Source organism: Herpailurus yagouaroundi, unplaced genomic scaffold, assembly GCF_014898765.1.
Source record: "Herpailurus yagouaroundi ecotype Mexico unplaced genomic scaffold, PumYag 222, whole genome shotgun sequence".
NCBI classification, from domain to species: Eukaryota; Metazoa; Chordata; class Mammalia; order Carnivora; family Felidae; genus Herpailurus; species Herpailurus yagouaroundi.
Genome location: NW_024412453.1, coordinates 7,359,307 through 7,385,511, shown reverse-complemented (window position 1 = coordinate 7,385,511; position 26,205 = coordinate 7,359,307). Strand labels below are relative to the sequence as shown.

The following is a 26,205-nucleotide window of genomic DNA, read 5'->3' as shown; positions in this document are numbered from 1 at the left end:
TAGAAATAATTATAAGCCGGTTCAGAGAACACATTCCTGGATTATGACATCTGACAGAGGTATACTGAAATTAAGGCAGGAGCAAACTGTAATAATAATAAACAGAGGCCTGCCATTAAAGATCAAAGAAGAGGAAAAAGAAGAACCAGAATCAGTGCTGGGAGAGTGGAAGCTTTCAACAGCCTAGAAATTATGCTAACTTAATCAGGACTGAAACTTTAAGAAAAAAATTTTTTTTTAAATGCTTATTTATTTTTGAGACAGAGACAGAGTGTGAGCAGGGGAGGGGCAGAGACAGAGGGAGACACAGAATCCGAAGCAGGCTCCAGGCTCCGAGCTGTCAGCACAGAGCCCCACGCGGGGCTCAAACCCACAAACCGTGAGATCATGACCTGAACCGAAGTCAGACACTTAACCGACGGAGCCACCCAGGTACCCCTGAAACTTTTTATACAGTCACAAACAAAAAGAGGAAGACTCCTTTCTTCTCACTTTGTAAAACTCTCAGAACAGGATGTAAGTCCTGCTGGTAATGAAGATAAACAGTCTAGAGCTGAGTCTAAGTATTTCCTAAATCACTGAAGTGGTACTTATGTTCAGGACAGGCGTCCTTCATTAACTTCATTAATGACTAACTTCATTTCATCACAGACGAAAATGTTCACTGCATGAAGCCAAGCCAGCACTAAGTTCACGGATGCCATCGAACAGTGGAGCAGCTCATCAGCTCCACTACGGGGTCAGGATACAAAGGGAACAGCAATGTTCTTGACAGAATATGGCACACAGGGACAGATGTCTAAGCACTCAACAGTTCTAGTTATACAGCCTATTTTCCAAGGCTCTGCGTGTGATGTCTCCGTAGTGGAAACGCTAACTTGCAAAGCCAGGAAGTAGCTGGCCCAAGGTCTGTGCTGTTAACCTGTCAACGGAACACAGGGATGTGATTTAGGCCAAGCAAGATGTCTATCAAATTTGCCACCTTATTAAGCTGATTGCTGTGTTACCTATCTATCATCTCCTTTAACTTTCATGTAAACATAAATCTATTAATGCTTTTTTTTTCTCTTAGTACTTTTAACACTTGGAGAGCCTTAATATCTAAATAGAATGGAGTAAATCCAAGAAGCAAATAGAAACAAAAGCAAAAAAATTCTATGCCCGTTCCCCGAACCTCAGGATGAATGAAGCAGTATGATTTGAGTAACCAGACTTCTATATATAGTCTAATACAGTCTTGGTTTCTTATTTCTTTGAGCTCAGTGGACTCAAATGTCAGTGCATGAGAAATACTGTACATGGTTATAAACAGAATTCTGGCTCTAGCAACATGGTAGACTGAAATGCTGGATGACATATACCAAAACCAAAAAAAAAAAAAAAACCCCAAAAAACCAAAAAACCCAACATAACCACTGCTAAGCTCACAAAAACAGTGACTCGAGAAAGAAAACAAAGAATATCGTCAGCGGAGCAGGGGCTGGCGAGCGGGGAGCAGGGAGGGGAACCCGCTGTAACACCCAGGGTCTTCGGGCCCGTGTGCAGATGGTGGTGAGTGCACGTCATGCCAGGACCCCTAAAGGAGAAGAGGGGCAGAAAAGCTCAATCTGCCGACCAGCAAGAGGGCTTCCTGCGGCCTGAGGCTCCGTCTACACAGGGAGTAAAATGCACCACAGAGCGAAACGTCAGGTATGCACTGCCACGGGCCGTACGTGCCATTTGGGGCGGGAGTCCCGAAGCTGTGGAACTGACAGACGGACCTTCGCCCGTCACACATGAGAAAAACATGCAGCTCATAATGAAAAGTGAAGCACACACCCGGCAGCAGACGCAACAAGGGACAATCTGTGCTCCAAAAGGAAACATACTCTGACGACCGTGCTTAGAGAAATGAGGACCAGGAAGCATAAAAACAAAAACAAAAAAGGAAAGAAAAAGAAAAAAGGATGTCCAAAAAGGGAACAATGACTTAACAAGAGCTCAAGGGAACACGCTGGAAGGAGGCAGGTATCACTGAAAGTGAAAACACGGCCGACACAGATGAGAGGCTGCTCAGGTGCCAGGATAGGAGGCAGAGGCGGGAAGGAGGAGAGGGGCCGAAGGAAGACGGACCCGTGACAATGTTCACTATGCTGGTGAGATCGGAGAAGGAGGTCATATATGAAAACGCAAACTGCACAGAATTAAAAAAAAAAAGACTCCTCAGCTTACATGAGCACAAGTCCCAACCAAGCAGGATCTACACAGTCCTCACTTGGACACACCATGGCCACGGTCAAAGTAGCAGAAGCTGGAGAGCCTCAAGGACAGCAGAGACGTAAGTGACGCACGGGGCTGAGACTTGCAGGTGTGAGGGTGAAATACCCTATTTCCCCCTTAAGCGCGAGTATGGGACGCAGCCCACGTGCCACCGAGCTAGCACAACAGCAGCCTCAGTGGCGGCTGCGGACAACACCTACACTGACACACCGACAGAGGGGCTCCCCGTGGCCTCCCTGCGCCCCGGAGGCGGCCCCGGGCCCTGGTGAGCTGGGGAAGCGGGTCGGCGCTTCGGGCCTGAGAGGCTCCCCCGGGGCCGGCCGCCTACATGGGCAAGAAGACCCCCGGGGAGCTTGCGGAAGGAGCCACTGTGCACAGACGTGGCTAATCGCACACACCACGGGGTCGAGTCCTGGCTGTGCCACATACCAACATGTGGCTCATGACACGACCACACCGCCACACAGAGAAGGAAATAACACCGCTCTACCACAGTGACATCTCGAGAACCCGAGGACGCGGTATCTATGTAAGCACTACACAGATACTGTGGCGACAGAAGACATTTAATACTGACCTGTATTTTACGGTGCCTTACAATTTTCATGTTGTTTTCTCATACGTTATCTGATACGCCCTTCGTCACGAGCCACTGAAGGAGGACAAGTGCTAACTTCTGTAAATTGACCAGACACAGACTGGTCCACCGGTTAAGAACACGGGCGTCGGAGTGTGAATCACAGCTCTATCCCATCCTAGCTGTGTGGCAGGAGCAAGTTACTTAACTTCTCTGTGCCTTAGTTCCCTCGCCAGTAAAGATGCGGCAGCCGCTGCAACCGATTCCCAGATCAGACTGACTTAGGCTCCAGTATCTATGCCAAGTACCCGGCACAGTACACAAAACCGTGAAACAAAAACAAGACAAAAGTCCCTGCCTCTACAAAGCTTTGACAGAGAAAAATAGACAATGAACAAATATACGACTTCAGGTAGTAATAACTGCCACGAACAACAAAACCCAGGGGACAGAGTGAGGGGCGGTGGTAGGCCTGCTTTAGGGGGGATGGCCAGGGAAGACCTCTCTGAAGAGGGGGTACTTGAACAAACACCTCAAGGGTAAGAAAGCAGGCATGAAATGAATTGAAGGGAACAGTGTTTCCAGGTAGAAGGAAGAGCAAATACGAAGGCGGCTGCTGTCAGGGTTAAATGAAGGAACGTGTGTGCTGGGCGCCACGCGTGGTACACATGGTACACGGCGCGCATTTCACGAACAGCTGCTGTGATGACAATTATTACCGGAGTCACAGTGCCTCACGGTGTTTGCCAGTTACTGTGTATCTACGGAGACGAGCATCCACGGGAAGGAGGGATGCAGCAGGGCTCATGCCCGGACCGCGTACCGCCTTCCAAAGATGCTCCAAACCCTCTGGTGATTAACTAGCACCAGCACAATCTCCCTGCCTGGAGAAGGACAGGGGGGCAGAGGGGACGTGAGGAGGAGCCCAAGTGGGCTCAGTGAGGGAGGGGAACAAGGTCCACAGGCCCAGCACCGCCTTGATTCCTGCCATCTTGCTCATGCTAGTCCAGTTTGGGCTTCTCTGTTTACAACCAAAGAGTCCAACCAACATACCTTCGCCGACAACTGAGCTCACAGGCTTAGGCAGCAAAGAAAATGACTCCATGTCATAGGGCGTCAGTGGTACGGCTGAAATTAGAACCCAAGTCTCCTGACTTACATTCATCCCTCTGCTTCTCCAAGGGGCCACTCTCCTCTTCCAAGCTAGAACCTGGGTCATCTCAGGTCAACTGAAAAGGCTCCAAGCTCCGACTCAGAAGGCAACGCACAGCAGCGCCCCCCTCAGGCACTTAAAGCAAACCGTGCACTAAAATGGAATCAACTATATCAACTCGAACCCCAGAAAAACTTAAGTATTAGTTGTAAACTTAACTGCATCTTGCAGGATCGTCAAAGTAACACTCAGTGGCCTTATTTAAATTAGAATCTGACCTCTATTTCCTGAAATTCTAAAATATAACGAGGCAAAACATGAGAACATTCAAACCTGAACTGATACTTCGTTATTAGCCCTGCTAAATCCTCACGTCCTGGGTGTAATAACTGCCCTTAAGCAGCAATGTCTGATAGATTCTGGCATATTTTAGGAGGATACTGGGGGAATAAAAAACAAGGCCACTTGATCTCTTCCTTATTCCCCAATCTGTGCAAATGAAAACTCTGGTGTCAGAAGGTTTCAGAAAAAGTTGCCCCAAACACTATGAGAGACAAAATGACTTTTCATTTCAGTAATATGAATGTTCTAAAATCACTGGGCAGAGGAAGTCAATAGGGTTTGTTAGATTTTTGTGCAATTCTAAATTTTAACAGAACAAAACTACACACGATTGTATGAAAAGCACCGCAGGGGTTCAGCATATGGTACAAATCTCTAGATTTGTGCTCTCTGTAGAGTTAGGTCATTGGTGCGTGAATCTGTTCTGAAGAATGTGGTTTTACTGGAGCTGTCACAATTCCACTGAGATGCACCCAATCCAGAGATCATTCCAAGTCACTGACGTTAAGTTATTAACTTCAGAAATGGATCAAATCATATATACTGTACCAAGATTTTGATGTGGTTCACTTTCTTCAAACTCTCTTGTAACCGTTGACTCTGCAAAAAAGACAAAAAAATAGCTTCTAATTTTTATAATTTCATTACATTATATGTATTTAATAATTACTTAGGTTATAACTTCATTAGATTAATGATATCCATTAGATTGACACAACATATTGAAACATGGTTTCCATGATGGTTTTTGCAGGCCTGCAGACAAAGATCTCAGACCGATAAAGCCATCTGTCACTCGATGGCTCCTGAGTTAGGGTGCCAATTCTTGCTTTTCCAGAACCGCAAATATTCCCTGATGATTTCAACTGAAAGTTACATTTGGGGCTTCCAGAAAAGCGGTTTCTTTCTTTTTTTTAAATTTTTTTTTTTTTAACGTTTATTTATTTTTGAGACAGAGACAGACAGAGCATGAATGCAGGAGGGTCAGAGAGAGAGAGAGGGAGACACAGAATCTGAAACAGGCTCCAGGCTCTGCACTGTCAGCACAGAGCCCGACGCGGGGCTCGAACTCACGGAGGTGAGATCATGACCTGGGCCAAGGTCGGACGCCTAACCGACTGAGCCACCCAGGCGCCCCTAGAAAAGCGGTTTCTAATGAGACGTATGTGAATTTGTCGTACTAGCAACATAAGCCATTCTCTCGTTCAAAAACTGAGTAACTGGCAACAAAAGCAAAAAGAAACCAGTGGGACCACATCAAACTGAAAAGGTTCTGCACGGCAAAGGAAGCTATCAACAAAATGAAAAGGCAGCCTACTGAATGGGAGGACAAATTTGCAGACAATTTATCTGATAAGGGGATTAATATCCAAAATATATATAACGCAAGCAAAAAAACCCAAAATCTGATTTAAAAAATGGGCAGAAGACATGAACAGACTTTTCTCCAAAGAAGACATCCAGATGGCCAACAGGTACATGAAAAGATGCTCAACATCACTCATCATCAGGGAAACACAAATCAATCACACAATGAGATATCACCTCACACCTGTGAGAATGGCTGAAAAGAAATAACAAATGTTGGTGAGGATGTGGAGAAAAGGGAACCCTTGTACCCTGTTGGTAGGAATGCAAACTGGTGCAGCCACTATGGAAAACCAGTATGGAGGCTCCCCCCAAAATTAAAAATAGAACTACCCTATGATTCAGCAATTCTACTTCTGGGTATTCATCCGAAGAAAGCAAAAACACCAATTTGAAAAGTTATCTGCACCCTCACCATCATGACAGCATTTTTTTACATGTGCCAAGATAAACAAACAACCTAAGTGTCCATCAATGGCTGAATAAAAGAAAATATACAGCATGTAACATACATACACAATGAAATATTATTCACCATAAAAAAGGAATAAAATCTTGCCATCTGTGACAATGGTATGATTTGTCTTACATGCGGGATCTAAAACAAAACAAAACAAAACATGCAACTCATAAATACACAGAGCAGACTGGTGGTTGCCAGAGGCAGGGGTTGGGAGCTGGGAGAAATGGGTAATAAAGGTGACTTAAATTTTTGTTTAATGTTGTTTATTTTTAGAAGGAGAGAGAGAAAGGCAGAGAGACAAAGAGCGCAAGTGGGGAGGGGCAGAGAAAGAGGGACACACAGAATCCAAAGCAGGCTCCAGGCTCTGAGCTGTCAGCACAGAGCCTGACGTGGGACTTGAATCCACGAACCGTGAGATCATGACCTGAGCTGAAGTCCAATGCTCAACCGACCAACCCAGGCACCCCAAGGTGGTTTAAAGATACAAATTTCCAGGGGCACCTGGCTGCTCAGTTGGTAGAGTGTGCGACTCAACCTCAGGGTTGTGACTTCAAGCCCCACACTGGGTGTGGAGCCTACTTAAAATAAAAAATTAGGTAATGATGTATAGTGATGTGTGTTAATTAGACTCGTACTTGTGGCAATCATTTCCCAATATATGCAAATATTGAATCATTATGCTGTATACCTGACACTAATATGTTAATTATAGCTCAAAAAACCCCACCCAAACTACTGAGTGCACATGTGTGCCAGGCACAGTACCTGATTCTGGGGAAGGAAAAGAAAAGGTAAGTGAGAGAACACAGCATTATTACGACTATTTGGAACACGAGGTCTGGAATAACCAAACCGGAGTTCAATACCCCACTTGTAGGACGATGAGTTAAGTTCATCTGCCACTTACTAGCTATGACCTGGGACAAGTCATTTAGCCTCTCTGGGCTTCAGGTCCCTCAGTTATAAGACGGGGAGGGCAGCAGCTATCTGACAGGGTGGTTATGGCAAGCGCCGGGAAGGGGTCTCTGGAGGGCAGCATGCACGTGAGGACTTCCGTCCTCACCGTTCTAGAAGCGTCCCAGCCCCAGACCTCTCATCACTGCCACGGGAATAAAAGAACGTGTACTTCAGGGGTTCGGGGTTCATCCCTCCAACACTTACTGAGTGTGGGACGCTGGAAAACCCCTCATGAACACTACTTGTTGGTGTGTTATCAGCGGACTTTCCACCCCGGTGAGGTTCAAATGAGGCGGTGCGTGTGCAGGGCACCGAGGTGGCTGCAGAGAAAATGAGTCCTGATGGCCTCCCCGGAGTATGAAGACGACGACAACGATGATGATGATGATGATGAAGGGAGGAAGCGGAGGAGGAGGAGGAGGAGCCTGACTTCCGCCCCCAGGGAACCCGGCACCTGGTGACAGCCGCAGGGGCTACATTTCCCTGCAGTTCCCACTACAGGGTCAGCGACAGGATGTCACTGAGGTTCTCGGCAGGACTGCGAACCGCTCCGTGTGCCTGCAGGCAGACAGAGCTGCGGCAGCCTTGAGGGTTTGCCAGAAAATGTCTCATTATCTCCCTGCCCTCCGGAGGCCAAAGGGAATTGAAGGGCTCTCCCCCGAGGGCCCGAACCTTCCCCAAAGTGACTAAGTTACCGGGGAAATAAAGGCCTCTCCTTCCGAACAACCAAACTTCAACATGGGAGCCGACGGCCCAGTGAGGAAACTTTTCAGAAATGTGCTTTGGAAACATAATGACACAGACCTCAACATTACCTCATGTGACAATGAAACAACTTCCTTCAGAATCTCCCTATTGCATCAGAAACTAGCGTCAGGAGGAACCATCCTGACATGATGAACCAAGAGGCAGCTGCCACAGCAACACAAAAACATGGATTTTTCCTCACTATAAAAATGACACTTGAGGAAGTACCGATTCCACAGAACACGTTGCAGACCAAGGTTTATTCTTAAACCCATCCGCATGTGACCAGGCAACACTCCAAGAGCTTTGCATGCACAAGCTCATGAAGGCCTAACCATCTTTCACATCACCCCTGTCCCCCAGGTAAGCGAACAGACTTACAGAGAGGCGACGCCATGCTTTCAGACTCAGGTAGGACGCAGCTCGCAAACTGCATAAACGTGACCTCTTTTTTGCTTTCTAAACTGTAGCATAATTATACATATACTTTCACAATTAGAACACCTCATACAGAAGGAGAGTTAGAAGCATCTCTAGAGCCTTGCCATTTGGGAGCCCAAGACAGCTGGTATTAAAAATACGCAGGCAATCCATCCCCACCCCTAAGGCCGCCATATTTCCTTCCCCCTTCAAGAGACAGCCGGCTGGGGGCCATGTTAACTACCCCCCTCCGTCCCCCCTTTTGCTCCTTCTCCGCTCCTTGGCTCTCATCCTATCACTTCTTTCCTCATCCTACAATGACACGAGCATTCATCTAATATGATTTCATCCGGCCACTAACGATGGGACACCCCAGCAGTCTCCCCCAGAACTTCCAACGGCGAATGTGCACTTCAGGTCTGCTTGCTTAGGAGATGCGAAGTCCAGACAACACGGTATTGGATGACGAGTAAGGCAACGAGGCAGTTTTCTGTCTCTGCCTTCGCCATGGAGTATGTGTGACTCATTTAAACTGCAGGTTTCTACTCACCAGCTGGCAGGCATGCTTAATCCTCTCCACAATCCCATCAAGCCCCAAGTACTGTAAAGACAACCACAGCGGCAGGGCACGGAGCTTATCTGCTGGCTTGTTTGATGTAAGACCGGCAACTAAAGTCTGAAAAAGCCAATATGGGTTTATTAACCGAAGCCGATGAAGTCACACAGCTGACGTAACTGGTTGGCATATTCCCATGCACTTTGTATGCATCAGATGCTACGCCAGGCACTTGGCTTACACTAAACATCCGTCTGTCTAACAGTCTTGTGAGGGGAGTATTCTAGGCAGCCTAGCACAGAGACCTGGCTTTCAAGGGTTCATGGCTAAGGTGTGGCAAAGCCAGGAGGAGAATCCAGATGGGCCAGAGCTCTCAGGCCCCCAAGAGGTAGCCCCTTCCACGGCTGTTCTGAGTGTCCTCAAACACCTGGCCGTTATCGACCTAGAAAGACGTTAACTGTTTTAGTAAGAATCACTGAACTGATCCACTATCAAGAACCACTTAAAAAAAAAATGTATTAAAACCTTCTAGACAATGGGGATCAAGAGCTTTAACTACTCTCAATAGTAACGGCGGTTCAGGGAGCCTATTCTAAGGAAGTAATTTGAAACACAGAATGATGCTCACTATGTTAGTAACAAAGTTTGGAAACAAAGGAAGATTAAAATTGTAGTATTTAAAAGGCAAAATATTACAGAGTCATAAAAGGTCATAAAAAGTTCTTTGTACACACGGAGGCAAAGGGAGACAACAGAATAAATGTATTCAGTACAGTTCCACTTGTGTTAAGAACAGGGTTTTTTTGATTAAAAAAGTCACAGAAATAGCATCAAGGATATTTCTACTTTTTCCGTATTTTGCTCCCAGACTCCATGCTGACTACTAGCCTCTCCCCACTCCCTCCCAGTGAGAGTGAGCTTACCAAGGCAGGATCGTCGTGTTTATAAAGGGTGACTGCAGGGACGGCCGGCAAACCCAGCCACGGGCCCGGAGTCAATGTCATGCTGTCACACTTGGTTGCAGCCTAACGAAGAAAACAAGGTTTTGTTACAGACCATCAGAGTACACGAAAGCCAGCACCCCCCTCAATTCATAGAAATCATGGGAAGTCATCAGGGATTAGGTCATTGTAATTCCTTCTTAAAAACACAGTATTTAGTAAATCATAACATACCAACACTGACGAGGAGACATAACCTAGGGCCAATGTTGCCAGATTCACACTGGAAGAAAAAAACACAACACTAATTATTTATTGCTGCTTATTCCCTAAGTACACTTAAACAAAAAAAAAAAAAAAAAAGAAAAAGAAAAAAAAAGGAGGTGCTGTTCTAATCTGACATTTAAGAGTCTTTCAGCTGGGTGATCAGCTTTTAAAACAACAAGAGAAAATGTGGTGTGTACAAATTTCAGCAAAACCTTGAAAATGCACTTTACATGTCTTATGTCTCGTTTTATATCTTTCGTAGCTATTATTTTCCTGTCATCACTCTTTGCCAGAGAGATCAAATGAAAACCCGGCCCGCATGGCCTGCTGAGTACAGACCACCGTGGCTGCCGGGTATCCTCCCCTAGGTCCTTCTGGGGAGCCACCCCAATCTCCTCTATCAGACCACAGCCTCGGGTGGACGAGACGCCACCATCTGCTCCAGGGGTGGGCAAATGACCCGAACCGCAGGCGATTACAATTCCCTGGCCACGGCAAATGGCTCAGTAGGAGGCGTTTGTCGGGACTTATGACCCTCAGAACACAAACTGGAAAGCAAACTGGAGCCACTGCAACTATTCTGTACCAAAATAGGAAAATGTTATCTATAGATGGAGGCAACATGGAGAAAATCAGGCCAAGTGGGGGTGGGGGGAGGGGGAGGGGGGGAGATGGCGGGGGAGGGGGAGGGGGGGAGATTGTTATGGGAGCCAATTCAATCTCTTCTCGCTGACACCACTTTGGGTTGTTTTGTTATCTTTACTACGCAACCCAAAGAGCCCTTCGCGATAATGATAATTGTTACAACAAAGTAAGAGCCTGGACAGACGGCCACTCTTTCACAAGCACTGGGTGCAGGCCCAACATGGAGCCACCCTCGCCCCGCACTCACCCCTCCACGTGCAGCCATATGCCATACTGCTCGCAGAGTTCTTTCAAACGCCCAATCTTATCTGTGTGCCCTACTGCCGCGGTTCCTAGGATAAAACACACAAAAAAACGATACTGAAAGGAATACTTTGAGCCCTTACGGCAGGATAAAAGCCTATAAATATGTTATCTAAGAAGGAAATGACACTGTATCTGTTTTATTGAGATTGTGTACGTGAGCTGGCTTAAAACCAACTGTTACAAGTTGATCTTTCAAGGTCTGAAGCGTGCATGTTCTCCATTTTATGTATCTATAAAATCAGGCTTGTTAATTTTGTTACTTAAAATCTCCATATACTTGTTTTCCATCAACTTAATGTTGTTTCTGGGGAAACATATTAAAGTCTCTCACCAAGATTGTGGGTTTGTCAATTTATACTTGTAGCCTATCTATTTTTCCTTTAATCTTCCTTTATACATTTCAGGTATGTTCATAAGCTTTCTTAATTACTGTGCCTTAGCGGATTACACGAATTTTAATTAGCGTGGAGTCTACCTTATCTCACACTAACACCACTATAGTACTTTCATTCTGTCACCATTTGCCCAAGATACCCTTTTCCATGTTTGCTTTTTGTCATTTCTAGGTTATTAATGTTTTTTATTAAAAAAATGTTTTTAACGTTTATTTATTTTTGACAGAGAGAGAGAGAGAGAGAGAACGAGCACGAGCAGGGGAGGTGCAGAGAGAGGAAGAAACAGAATCTGAAGCAGGCTCCAGGCTCCGAGCTGTCAGCACAAAGACTTCCGCGGGGCTCGAACCCACGAACCGTGAGATCACAACCTGAGCCGTAAGTCAGATGCTTAACCGACTGAGCCATCCAGGGGCCCCACTGAGTTGTTAATTTTTTAATTAACCACCATTAAAAAAAAAATGTTTATTTTTGAGACAGCGTGAGTCAGAGAGCCGGGGAGGGGCAGAGAGAGGGAGACAGGATCCCAAGCAGGATTCCAAGCAGGCTCCGTGCTGACAGCAGAGAGACTGGTATGGGGCCCAAACTCACAAACCGTGAGATCCTGACCTGAGCCTAAGTTGACGCTTAATCGACTGGGCCACCCAGGTACCCCTGGGTTATTTTAATTTAGGTGTGTCCATTATACACAGAGATAAATTTGTGGATTTTTTTTAAACCTAGTATGAAAAGTCCTTTGTTTTAAAACAGAACATGCATTTTGAAGTTGGTTTAAACATACTGAACACTTTAACCCACCCCTTGTTAAGTATGTATACACTACAGGTTGGGTAGGGAAGTCCCTCTTCACAGAGCATGAGTAAAACCTGAACTCATGCATTCTCCTGACTGTCTTAAAATTCCAGTTAGCAGAACCCCACCCAGTAAGCTTCCAAATCCCAACCAACTGCCTCAACAGACCCAACCGATGCAAGTGGTCCTTTTGCAGGGTTTGGGTCTATAAACCATTTATAGCTGATTTTTGTATAGACAGTGAGGGAAGAGTTAAGGTTCAGTTTTTTTTTTTTCCCCCATATGGGTATTTACCTGTTCCAAGACCATTGGTGGAAAAGACCCACCTTTTTCCCTTGAAATAACTTGGCATCTCTGTAAAAAGCCAAATGACCATATACATGTAAGTCTATTTTTTTTTAATTTTTATTTTTTAACGTTTATTTATTTATTTATTTTTTTTTTTTTTAAATTTTTTTTCAACGTTTATTTATTTTTGGGACAGAGAGAGACAGAGCATGAACGGGGGAGGGGCAGAAAGAGAGGGAGACACAGAATCGGAAACAGGCTCCAGGCTCCGAGCCATCAGCCCAGAGCCCGACGCGGGGCTCGAACTCACGGACCGCGAGATCGTGACCTGGCTGAAGTCGGACGCTTAACCGACTGCGCCACCCAGGCGCCCCTAACGTTTATTTATTTTTGAGAGACAGAGCACAAGCAGAGCAGGGGCAGACAGAGGGGGAGACACAGAATCCGAAGCAGGATCCAGACTCTGAGCTGTCAGCATAGAGCTTGATGCAGGGCTTGAACCCACAAACTATGATGTGAGAGGACGACCTGAGCTGAAGTCGGATGCTCAAGTGACTGAGCCACCCAGATGCCCCCATGTGAGTCTTCTAAGCTCTATTCTCTTCAATTATTCCCACACTTTCCTGGTTATCTGTAGCTTTATAGTAAGTCTAAAAATCAGAGAGCCTATGTCTTCGAATTTTATTTTTTCAAAGTTATTTTGGCTATTCTCACATCCTCTGTATTTCCACATAAATTTTAGAATCCGCTAATCAACTTTTATAAGAAATTGTAGCCTGCTGAGATTTTGATAGGGATTGATCTATAGAATCTAGAGATTGGAGAAATTAGACTTTCTAATATTGAGTCTTCCAACATAAGCATACGGCATACCATTCCATTTATTTGGGTTTTCTTGAATTTCTCTTAGCATTATTTTGTAGTTTTCAGCGTACAGATCTTGCATATATTTTGGTTTTTTTTTTAATGTTTATTTATTTTTGAGACACACACACACACACACACACACACACACACACACACACACAGTGCGCTAGCAGGGGAGGGGCAGAGACAGCAGGAGACACAAAATCTGCAGCAGGCTCCAGGCTCCGAGCTGTCAGCACAGAACCCGACGCGGGGCTCGAACTCACAAACCGCCCCAAGTGACTGAGCCCAAGTCGGACACCTAACCTACTGAGCCACCCAGGTGCCCCTCGCATAAACTTTGTTCAATTTAACCATAAAGTTTTCACTTTTCACTTTTTTGATGCTATTATGACTGGCATTTTTTTTAATGTTTTTTTTTTGTTGTTGTTATTTAATGTTATTTATTTTTGAGACAGAGAAAGACAGAGCATGAACGGGAGAGGGTCTGAGAGAGAGGGAGACACAGAATCTGAAACAGGCTCGAGGCTCTGAGCTGTCAGCACAGAACCCGACGCGGGGCTCGAACCCACGGACCGCGAGATCATGACCTGAGCCGAAGTCGGACGCCCAACCGACTGAGCCACCCAGACGCCCCTGTGACTGGCATTTTTAATTCAACTTCAATTGTACATTGCTGGTACACAGAAATCCTGCACTCCACATCAATTTGCTTATTAGTGCCGAAGGCCTTTCTTTAGTTTCCTTAGGACTTTCTGTCTATATAATCATGCCGTCTGCAAGTAAAAACATTTTATTCTTTCTAATAGGTGTTGTCACTTAATGATTTTTCTTCCCTGATGCGCTGACTCAAACTTCAAGTATCATGCTGAATTCGATAATGGGAAGCTGAGCAGAAAGTGGGAGCTGAACTGCTGCATGCGAGGTGGACCTTCAAGCGTGACATTTTAAGATGCGATTCAGAAAGGAAGCACATGCAAGAGAAGTACTTACAACCTAAACGAAAAAGCATACACACCAACAGAGTAAATCCCCAACAAACCAACAACTGAAGGGGATGCGAGGAGCCGAGTGCCGTGTTCTAATTCTCACCACGATGCTGACACAAACTACCTTAAACACGAGGCAGACAAACATTTCTCAAAACTCAGGGTTTGTTTTTTTTTTTTAGGCTAAGTACCTTGTCTTTCTCTTATACATCCAAATGGCAGACTCCGTTCACGATACCTACCGGCATTCGCTACAAGCAAAAGGGGCAGTTTTCCTCGTTCTAGATCCTCTTTAATCAGTTTCTCCAAGAAGGCAACATCCTAGATTGAAAGGCAAATCACAGAAACATGAAGCAATGGGCATAAAGCTGTACAGTAAGAACTTACAACTTTCAACGAAAACAAAGGACTCTCAAAATAACCACACAAAATTCTTATTCTTGACCATTTTTCCATTTTATCTAATCAGGGAGATGAAAATCAAAGAGTTTCCCCTGAAGACTAACTACAAAAAAACAGTTAAATGAGATTAAAGTCAAAAACTGTATACATACAGGATAAATGTTTCTCTAGTTTTAAACACTAAGGTTTAAAGAAAATGTTCTCTCAAGTCCCCATATGTACCCAAAAATCTGTCTTTGATATTACTCACTGATGTATCTGAACCAGATAATCAAGGTACCTTGGAAAAAGAAACGCAGGACCCTAAAACCTATCCTTTTTGCTTCTGTCTTCAGTATGGGAAGGCCTAAAAATACGCAGAATCCAATTCCAATCCCACATTACAATAAAGAACCTCATTTTCTAAATCTGCCCATTCACAAATCCAGGCAACAGTGACAACCTTTAAAAGGATGAACTTTAGAAGAAATTTATGGTGCTCATCTGGATTCCCATGTTTCTACTTAAATCAGGCGATACAGTAATGACAAGATTCCTGAGGAGGCAGGTGCTCCTGACCTGCATGCCATCCAGCCCTCGGGGACTTTCAAACCCAGAAGCATGGATTAAGCAATGGGAAGATACAAGCAATAAACGAATAAACTAATAATTACGCGGAGGCCAGCAAACAGAACCTCAGTCGAAAGGAAGAAGACACTGTTTCAAAACACAATTCTGTATTATCCTACAAACCGAAGAGAGAACTCACCATCTGGTGCTGGGATCCAAACATAGTGTTACAGGGCACGCGGCACAGGCAGGGGAAGGGCAAGCCGAGCTGCCAGGAGAAACACACAATTCTGTAATCAAGATCCTTGTCACCACCCACTCAAGTCCCCTAAAGACTGTGGCACCAAGACAAGTCACAATTACTCTTTTTAAACAATCTCGCTTGTTAGGAATTCCTAATATTATAAATACGTGTTAAAGTACATCTAGAAAGTCAAGCTAAAATTTCTAGCAGATGAGCTTCTTATAAGACGACACAGACAACGTAAAATTCTCTGAGTCAGCTAAATGGGTAATTATCGTTGTTGTATTCTAGAATCTAACAAAAAATAAAATCACTTTTCCAAACTAAGGAACAACCAAGCTTTGAGCATTTTGGGAGATAATTTAGGATCCTTCCTCTGAGCATTAGTGGTAAATAACACCAGCTAAAGGCATTCAAAGAACAGTATCTTATTTATGGATCCACCCACTCTTAACAAGCAACAAATATGGATTAGCAGATGTACACTTCTTAAAAGGAGTGAAGTCAGTGTTATGAATGGAGACAGTAACTGTCAAATACATTTCATATTCTTTATTTTCAGCTTTGAGGAATTTTGAGGAATTTTTCAGGAATTTTTAAACAGTTGCAGCGTATTGTTCTGTAACTAGACTTGGTAGCACCATTTAGAGACCAAACATTTAACGAACACTTTATGCACACCTTCTCCCTCCTTAAAAATTCTTCTTTTAAATTATGAGGAAAGGAAACCCGAGTAAAACACACATTAAAAAAAAAAAGAAATTAAAAGTGAAAATGCCCTCCCACCCCATAAGCCAACAATTACCTACTGTTAGTATAAAACGTTCTAAACATTTTCTAAGTATTCATATATATTTTTTTAGGTATGAAAAATATAATTTTTTTTTTTTTTTTTTAATTTTTGGGACAGAGAGAGACAGAGCATGAACGGGGGAGGGGCAGAGAGAGAGGGAGACACAGAATCGGAAACAGGCTCCAGGCTCTGAGCCATCAGCCCAGAGCCTGACGCGGGGCTCGAACTCACGGACCGCGAGATCGTGACCTGGCTGAAGTCGGACGCTTAACCGACTGCGCCACCCAGGCGCCCCAAAAATATACATTTTTTAAAAAAAGTAAGCTTTATGGGGTGCCCGGGTGGCTCAGTCGATTAAGCGTCCAACTTTGGCTCATGTCATGATCTCACGGTATGTGAGTTTGAGCCCCACGTTGGGTTCTGTGCTGACGGCTCGGAGCCTGGAGCCTGTTTTGGATTCTGTGTCTCCCTTGCTCTCTGCCCCTCCCCCACTCGCACTCTGTCTCTCTCTCTCTCTCAAAAATAAACATTAAAAAAAAGTAAAAATAAAAAGTAAAGTAAGCTCAATGCTCAACATGCAGCTCGAACTCACAACCTCAAGATGAAAAGTCAGTTGCATGCCCTTCTGACTGAGTCAGCCAGGCGCACCCCTGCCCCCCATACAGCTTTTGAAGATGGGACTGCTGGGACAAGGCAGCTGTGGGTCTAGAAGAACCTGGCCTGTAGTAGGTACTCAGTAAGTAATTTGTTCCAGGTTTCTGTAAGGACATTGTAAATCTCTTCATTCTGTACACACTCAAAAAGAGGACGTCATTTCCTGCTGCCAGTGACCACAGCTCAAAATCAGCTGAAGTCCCTGAGTTTCCCCCACCGATCTCCACAGGACTCCTTCATCTTACAAAAGATAAACCCTCACAGGACCCCTGGCGGCTCAGTTGGTTAAGCGTCTGACCCTTGATTTCCGCTCAGGTCACGATCTTATGGTCCGTGGGTTTGAGCCCTGGTTGGGCTCCATGCTGACAGCGCTGAGCCTGCTTTGAATTCTCTCACCCTCTCTCTCTGCCCTTCCTCCGCTTACCCTGTCCTGTGCTCGCTCTCTCTCTCACTCTCTCAATCAAAGAACAAAACAAAAAACACCCAAAAACAAAACTAAAACATTCTCCGCCAAGAGGCTGAACGTTTTTTTTGCAGCTCCCTAATCGGGCTACATGTCAATGAGCGTAATGACGTCCCATGAGCGTCAAAAATGGTAATGCTCAGGGGCGCCTGGGTGGCGCAGTCGGTTAAGCGTCCGACTTCGGCCAGGTCACGATCTCGCGGTCCGTGAGTTCGAGCCCCGCGTCAGGCTCTGGGCTGATGGCTCAGAGCCTGGAGCCTGTTTCCGATTCTGTGTCTCCCTCTCTCTCTGCCCCTCCCCCGTTCATGCTCTGTCTCTCTCTGTCCCAAAAATAAGTAAAACGTTGAAAAAAAAAATTAAAAAAAAAAATGGTAATGCTCTTTGTCTAGACAGACTCTGAAAATCTATCTAAGGAATATAATCTAGAAAGTACTTTCTAAATATAGAAATTTCTAAATAAAGAAAAAGCTATATGCATAAAAAAGTCCCTAACACTATGCAAAGAGCACTTCCTGAAAATGGTCACAGAAAACAAAAGAATGCAAATGCTCTAACTGTCCAAAAGGGAAACAGTTGCCTAAAACACTGTACAGTGACTTGAATGACTATTATGAAGATATTAAAAATAAACTGTACTTTGAAGAACTGTTAAAACAGGATACGCGCCTGTTATAACACTAAGTGAAAAAAGCCAAACATAACCTTGTAAAAACACATACACACTCTCTGATTAAAATCTGGGGAAGAAAAATGCTAACTGTGGTTGCCTTTGGGCAACTAAGCAATACATATACGTACACACCTCTGAAAATTCATTAATATCTATTTACATATTTTCTTATATTGACAAAACAAGCATATTGTTTCTTTTCATTTGAAAAGAACCACGGCTAAAGAAATGGGCCTATGCACTTTATAAAGTTCCAGAACAGAGAGGAACACCATTTCTTTCACATGTCCACCTTATCCCATATTACCTGATTACAAAGGTACTGGCCCAGGCCAGGCCTAGCAGCAGCACTAAGGTATATAACAGGCTTCTTGTTATACAGCACATTGAAGCCGTCCACTACGAAGTCTTCGTAACAAGAGTGAAGAGCAAGCCTACAGATCTTTGCCAGTCCTTCTCTTTCCTCTTCGTGGAAATAAGCGCAGCCGTTTTCATACCTGTGAAGAGACAGCCATCTCTCGGTGTGTTCTTGTCTCTGATAAGAGACAGTTTTACATCCTAATTTTAGTCTTGGGAGTAATTCTTTTCTTAATCTAGGAATTTTCACCTAGAGCACCCAAAGGAGATAGGGATCGCCCTCATCCTAGATGGCTGACCACACCTCAACAGCTGGAGGTTATAAAGAATGGAGGCAATCACCCTTTGTCCATACTCCAAAAAGAGCAGAAACTATGAAAAAAAGCAGCAGAGAATAGGAGTCCCTTAGATACAAAAAGGCCAGAGATCACGGTTTCAGCTTACTCTACAAGAAAGCCAGCACTGGATAACGCAGGCAAGGTCCTCAGCAGTTTCAGTCCAAAAACATTCCAAGTAAAGAAAAAGGTGAAAGCTGCTAGTCAGCCTAACTTTTGCTTTTACTATTGTCTGCCTGGGGCAAATTATTCTTCTCCATCTTCCAGAAAAGTAAGGAGAGAGAATCTCAATTACGGGTGGCAGATTTTTATTAGAAGAAAATCTCTCCTTTGCGATTCAGTTAGGCAAACTTAAACTCTTGCTTGGCCAAGCTGTTTTCCAACATCTGAAAGGGAGTCTGTCAACTTAAGTTTTCCAGTGTTAGGCAAACATTCCTTTTCCTTAAAAGCAACAGCATAGTGGCACCTGGGTGGCTCAGTCGGTTAAGCACCCGACTTCGGCTCAGGTCGTGATCTCACGGCTTGTGAGATTCAAGCCCCACTTTGGATCCTCTGTCTCCCTCTTTCTGCCCGTTCCCCCTCTCCCTTCTCCCCTCCAAAAATAAACAAACATTAAAAAAAAAAAAGTAACAGCATAAGCCCCAAAATACCACTGGTCCTGTGTCTTCTACTGAATCCTTATGTGCTATAACTCCTTAATAATGCCAACATTATCACAGCATAAAGCGTGATATTTCGCACAGCATAAAGCGTTCAATTTCATAACACATACTCAACTTCCTTATGGCAGCATTTTCCTTCTACTAAAGGAGAAGCTAATCCTTTGATTAAAAATACCTGTGACCACTTTCCTGCTCTTTCTTCTATAGACAAGTGTCAAGTAGGAATCCTAAAAATAAGTAACTGCTGACATTATCCAAAATGTATGTGCTTATGTTCTCAGCTTTTGACATAAGCTAGTTCTTTCACTCATTTATTCCTCCTAACTATGCCATGAAACAGATACTGACATTACCCCCATTGAACAGCTGGGGAAACTGAGGCACATAGATTTTTTTTTTTTTTTTTTAAATGCAAGGCTTCCAAGAGGGAGGGGAAAAGGCCTACATGAACTCAGGCAGCAGAGCTCCAGGAAACAGTCTGTACCCAACTCATATACGTCCTTACCTGAAAATCCTGCACAGCCACAAAGTAGTGTCTGATAGTATCCTAGTTGTGAGTTTTCTGAGCTTCTCTTTGTCCAGAGTTGAAATATAAGCTCCCAGACTATGCCCCAACAAAGCTATATGACCTTGTTCTCCAATATTCTGGATTCTGTTAATCAAAATCAATTATATTAAAGTGTTAGTCAAAATACGAATAAAGGAGTAAGATAAAACCTAGAGATATGGCATTTCTACAGAAATCTGTCAGACTTGAAATCCACCTAAAGGCCTAGAAGGCAGAAATCCAGATAAGTTTAGAAAATTCAATGCGTAAAAAGTAATGATGATCTAAGGAAGATTTTATTGAATATCTACTACATATACAAACTGTGAATAGTTTTATCCCCCATTTTTTAAAACAGCAAATGCCTGCTATAAGAACTATGGCATGTAGAGCTGAGACAAAATGTGCAGAAATTAATTTTTTTTAAAGAATCATTAGATGAAGTCAATTCCCTGCATTCAACAGCTACTTAAAACAGTACAGCAAATTCAAGGGAACCAGGTATGTTTTATGTATCATTAAAATGGATGGAATACCGTCCCTTATAAAAAGTAACTAAATCAGTAAGAAAAAGACCAAAAAATTAGACAGGATACTGGGCAAAGGAGATAGTTCATAGCAAAGGAAATATAAATGGTTTTTAAAACATATAAAAAAGCCACTTAACCTGATTCATGAGAAAAATGCAAACTCAAATTATGCTGAAATACCATTTCTCACCTTGCAGACTGGCAATGGTCCTTAAGTCTACAAACAGCCTTGCAGGCAAAGGTGTGGGGAAAGAGCTATTCTCACGTACTGCTGGTGGGACTGTAACCTGGCCTAATTCCACGGAGGGACACTCGGCAGGAGCTATCCAAATTACAGACACACAGCCTACCTGGCCCAGAAATCCCACTTTCAGGACTTTCATCTCCAGAAACACTTGCTGGTATGATAAAGGATACACGTACAAAGTCACCGGCTGCAGCAATGTTTGCAACAGGGAACATGAACAGGCGACTAGTTACATAAAACACCGTTCACTCATCCAAAGTAAAACGAAGCAGCTCTTCCAGGAGAGTGCTCCTTGGGCACTGATATACAGTGAACCCCGAGACATAGATGACGAAAGCAAGGTGCACAACACCAAACGGCGTTTACGTCCTGGAGGGAGTGCAGACACTCGGCTTGTGTATACGTACACACAGAGTATCTCTGAAGAGTACACAAGAAGCTGGCAAGGCCGGTGTCTCTAAGGAGAACAAGAAGCTGGGGAGGAAGAGTACGAAGGAAATACCCCCTTTTCATTCAAGGTCACTGTCATTTTAGAATTTACATCAACTCTGGATTCGGCTAATACGTGCCGTCACATCGCTGACTGAAAACTGCCTTTCTGTACTCTTTGTAGCTTCTGATATTTGAAAAAGGAGAATGACTTACTCCAAAAAAATTAAATTTAAAACTATTACACATGAAACTAAATAGGGAGCTAAGCTAGATGAAAAAAAATAAACGGAGGTTTCACAGACAACAGGGCCCTGCCACCAACAGATCGAGCTGTGGCACCTGTTAGCGGTCAGAAGCCACAGCACATCAGCAGAAGCAACCGGAAGCAGACACGCACACAGCAGTTATTCTCTGGTCCCTCCGCCAGCCCCTCTCTGAGAAACGATGCCATATAAGCTACAGGATTTCGTTTTCATAAATGCCTTCCTTTTACGAAATATATTACCCAACATATATTAAATGTCTCGCTGAGAAGAGAAAAAAAACGGACATTGTTTTAATATCATGTGTAACTGTGAATGAAGCACAGCTATTTCAGCAACTGGTCAGAACGCAGTCACTATCAAAGTCAAGGTCACATATACTTTCAGAGAGAAGCTGCCAACTGGTGTCCATTACCGGGGGCTCTGGGACTCCTCCTCTTCCTCTCCGTGCATCAGATTCTGAACTAGCTGGAGGATGCTCACCATATCTTGTCCACTGCAGAATCAAAAGAGAGTTGACAGACAGGTGGAAACAGCTCACATCCCCACCACTCTATTTCCTTCATTTAAACAAGCTGTGGTAAGTTGTGTTTTCTGTTTTGTTTTTTAATTGAGTAGCTAGAGGAGAAAGAACGTGTTTGAGATACAGGATACAGCTTTTAAAAACAAACCTCATATTAACTGAATTCTCAATATAACCAGGTATTTAAATCTTCTATCCAAATAGGAGACTGAGTTCTGAAAATTTCACCAGGATTACATTAGCAATATTTGTCTACCTGTTCATTCGAATCCAAGAAGAGTATTTAAAAAGCATGTTATAGGAACCAAAATAGTCCTTTTGAGATGCTGGAAGGTCACAAAAGCAGCAACCATACTCCAATGCCACTGGTATGGCTAGTTTTCTTCCATGCAGGAGTCCTGTCTGTTCTAACCAACTGAAACACGTACCGTAAACATCATTTATTACCTCTTCCTCAAGCAGGGAAACTAGAGATCTGAGATCTGCTTACGGTATAAACAGGTTTACTTCCCAGATATGACATTAAGTGCTTATTACGTGACTGTCTGAAAACTAATGCGAAGAACGTCAATGGCTAAAGCAGTAAAGCAATGGCAAGGCGACTTGCAGTAACTCTAATGAAAAGACGTTATCATTCCATTAATGGGACTGGACCAATCAGTGAGAACTAATACCAAGTTCTCTTTTTCAAAAGCACCGCCAAAACAAGGCCAAAACCAAGGTGCTGACCCTCATGTGACAGGGGCTCTGGTCCTTGGACACTGTGTGGGGAGTGGGGGCCCACCAAGTGACCTTGAGCAAGCCGTTGAACTCCCTCAGACCCTACATTATGGAACTGTGAGGATGCAATCAGTGGATGAAAAACGTTTAATGCTGTGCCTAGCCACGCGCTATCTCAGACGTTGGCATTATTATATTAAGTGTGAAAGCTCCTGACCTGTGGCTCTAATGCCCTCCCATTTGGAGCATTACAGATGTTCTTTTTTTTTTTTTTTTTAATTTTTTTTTCAACATTTATTTATTTTTGGGACAGAGAGAGACAGAGCATGAATGGGGGAGGGGCAGAGAGAGAGGGAGACACAGAATCGGAAACAGGCTCCAGGCTCTGAGCCATCAGCCCAGAGCCTGACGCGGGGCTCGAACTCACGGACCGCGAGATCGTGACCTGGCTGAAGTCGGACGCTTAACCGACTGCGCCACCCAGGCGCCCCAGAGATGTTCTTGGTAGTATCTTTTCTAGGGAAACTTCTGTGGGCTTAATAGAACACTTTCATTCCCATCCACAGCTCTGGGTGGAGAGGACTAACAGGATTTGGCTCCCACTCTCAGCTGCAGAACCTACCTTATAGCTAGAGGGCTTCAAATCGGCACCATTCAGGCAACCCACAGGAGCGCCTGTCTCAAAATATTAGTACCTGGGTGTGTCAGATATGACACCTAATGACACATTGTGGCTTTCCTCCAAACTTTCCTTTTGCAACCTCGTATATATTCATACTCAGGTCAAAGGACAATTTAAGGGAGTTGTACTGTTTACCTATGTGCAGTTTCCTGGTTATAAAACAACAGAAGAAACAAGCTTGTTTGAGGGAAGCGGGGCTGGGACTTTAAGTCCACACTGAGGGCTAACATCCTGTGAAAATTCTAGTTACACAGCTACTTATTTTTCCTGTTATTTTCCCTGCTAGCTTAAACCACACACACTTGACAGATTGGTTTTAGTTGCCAAAAAAAGAAATCACTCTGCCAACAAATGATCAAAGCTGACATTTTCATTTTACTTTATTATACACATAATAAATCTTATCAAATTAAAGTATCTCTCACCACAAAGCTCAGTCTACTGAATAGATAATGGGTTTCAAGGAGGAACTAAGTATGATAGTCGAGTTACAGTTACAAACTTGTGCATTCACTTTTGAGTCATGAGGCTGTCAATTCTGAACGGGAAATTAAATTAAATTAGATCCTGAATGGGAAAGGGGAAGAAGCAGGTAGATTTCTCGCCAACCAACCAATGGCAGTCTGTTTTCCTGGTGTTACACTGCACAGGACGCTCAATTTGCTCTGTGCTTATCACAACTAAAATTATAAACCAACAATGGTTTGTAAAATCTTGGTTTAAAGAAAACACATGCCCTAACTAAAAGTAGGCACCTTCACTGCCACCTACCTGCCTTGGAGCGGCCCCGGAATATCTCCTGATACCAGCTTCTTTCCATTTTCCTCCTCTGTTCTTCTAATTTAAAGGAAATAAAAAACGATGTCACCAAATTGCTAACATCCGAACAGGCCAACAGGTGACAATGCTGCCTGTAACCTCTCGGTAACTGATACAGGATTTGAAACACACTTATCACATCTCTTCTCCTACCCCTGTCACCCTAGCCCCCAGTTGGGGGTACAGGCCGAATCTCAGGAAAAGAACATGAAAAAAAATGACACTTTTTAACCCATTTCTTGGTTAGCCGATGCCCTCTAGGATATAAATATACAGTAAAAAGTATTTATAGATTCAAATCAATATATTAAGTAAATGAAACTCTTAAGAGGCAGAACTGAAAACGCTAAGTCCTGCCCCTCAATTTCAAAATCCTTTCATTACAAAGTACCTTCTACCCAAGACGAACACCGTCTTTCCAGTCAGGTGAAGCTCAACTACGCGTGACATTCTGAAACCGAGAGGAGTTTTTGCCGGCAGGAAACCAGTGCCACCGGCTTCACAACAGGCTGAGCACGTTTCCTAGGGTCAATGACGCCCCACGCTCACCTCTGACTGTGCTCCAACATCTTCATGGCCTCCTTCAAGTTCTTCCCCATCTCAGCCAGTGTAGGGTCTGCTATCTGGCGAAGTCAAAAAAAAAGGTTAAAACCGGGATAATCCTGTATTATTTCTGCAACATAATCCATGCAGAAAAATTAAATTCAAGTCCATTTTCTTCTGGATTTAATATAAAACACCCAGATTTACTGTAAAGTACATGTGATTAAAAAATTCCAAAGTATGGGGCGCCTGGGTGGCTCAGTCGGTGAAGCATCCGACTCTTGATTTTGGCTCAGGTCATGATCTCACAGTTCATGGGTTCTAGCCCTGCTTGGGATCCTCTCGCTCTGCGCGCCCCCCCCCCAAATAAATAAAACAAATCTAAAAAAAAATAAATTCCAAAGTACAAACATAACATTAAAAAGTCCACTCCCTAAGGGATGCCACTCAAGTTTGACATGTATCTTTCCAAGTTCTCACCTAACTCATATGTACTGCTGCAACTTGCTTTTACTTTACAGTGAATATGGTTCCATATCAGTAGTATATCCACCTCATTCCTAGTAATAACACCATATTCCACTCTATGGATTACAATCACTTAACTGGTAGTGAATTAACGTTAGGTTATTCCAGTTTTACACTTAGAAGCGAGGTCCAGAAAAGTCTGTACAGTATGCTACTTGTTTTACTGTTGTAATAGGCTGAAAAATGCCCCCCACCCCCGGAAGATATTCACATTGTAATCCCTGGGACTTATGAATGTTACCTTATGTGGCAGAGTCTTTACAGAAGTGATTAAGTTGAGGATCTTGAGATAGTAAGATTACCCAGTATTTGTCCAGGTGAGCTCTAAATGCAGTCACACATACGCAGACGAGAGAAGTAGAGGGAGACTACATAACACACACACGCACGCATGCACGAAGGCTGTGCGAAGACAGAGCAGAGGGAGATTTGAGGTGCTGGCCTCAAAAATTGGAGTGATGGGGCCACAAACCAAGGAATCAGGGCTGGCTGGCAACATACTGGCTCCAGAAGGGGAGGGACTCTCCCCAAGAACCTCCGGAGGGAGTGCAGCCCTTGCCAACACCTTGATTTCAGCCCAGTGATACAGCTTTCAAACTTCTGGCCTCCAGGACTGTGGGAAAATACATTTCTGTTGTCCTAAGCCACCCGGTTTGTGCTAATTTGTCAGAGTAGCCACAGGAAATAAATACTCTCAGAAATCTGGGAGTGATTCCATACACTCTGGAAGCTTACCCAGCTGGTCATAGTGACTGCCTCCAGAGAAGGGAGCTTCTGGAAGGACAGCCATCATCGTATCAGGAGTCTTTTCAGCTCATTTCCTTTTGATTTTTTGAAATAACATTTTTTAAATGTTCATTTATTTTGAGAGAGAGAGAGAGAGAGAGAGAGAGAGAGAGAGAGAGAGAGAGAG

General features: G+C 43.9%; 1 protein-coding gene, 1 long non-coding RNA gene and 1 other non-coding gene across 6 annotated transcripts in view; 1 reads left to right on the top strand and 2 right to left on the bottom strand.

Moving 5' to 3' along the window:
* PDXDC1 (pyridoxal dependent decarboxylase domain containing 1) overlaps positions 1-26,205 on the bottom strand; it is a 52,600-nt gene that overhangs the window by 11,315 nt on the left and 15,080 nt on the right. For 3 of the 4 annotated variants that reach the window (XM_040458972.1, XM_040458971.1, XM_040458973.1), the window contains exons 2-13: positions 24,771-24,844; positions 24,174-24,239; positions 21,893-21,973; positions 19,964-20,110; positions 18,412-18,601; positions 15,480-15,548; positions 14,572-14,650; positions 10,943-11,027; positions 10,018-10,066; positions 9,766-9,867; positions 8,837-8,962; positions 4,881-4,931 (exon numbers count right to left, since the gene is read on the bottom strand). In XM_040458972.1, the coding sequence (XP_040314906.1) occupies positions 4,881-4,931; positions 8,837-8,962; positions 9,766-9,867; positions 10,018-10,066; positions 10,943-11,027; positions 14,572-14,650; positions 15,480-15,548; positions 18,412-18,601; positions 19,964-20,110; positions 21,893-21,973; positions 24,174-24,239; positions 24,771-24,820 (1,095 nt within the window). In that variant the 5' untranslated portion in view covers positions 24,821-24,844. The remainder of the gene's footprint in view (positions 1-4,880; positions 4,932-8,836; positions 8,963-9,765; positions 9,868-10,017; positions 10,067-10,942; positions 11,028-14,571; positions 14,651-15,479; positions 15,549-18,411; positions 18,602-19,963; positions 20,111-21,892; positions 21,974-24,173; positions 24,240-24,770; positions 24,845-26,205) is intronic. The other variant, XM_040458974.1, reaches the window with a different exon arrangement.
* On the top strand, positions 384-11,337 carry LOC121019485 (uncharacterized). Its single transcript, XR_005785615.1, has 2 exons — positions 384-432; positions 10,313-11,337. It is a non-coding gene; the product is annotated as an uncharacterized LOC121019485 (long non-coding RNA).
* LOC121019830 (small nucleolar RNA SNORD45) lies at positions 21,298-21,367 on the bottom strand. The gene has a single exon (XR_005785788.1). It is a non-coding gene; the product is annotated as a small nucleolar RNA SNORD45 (small nucleolar RNA).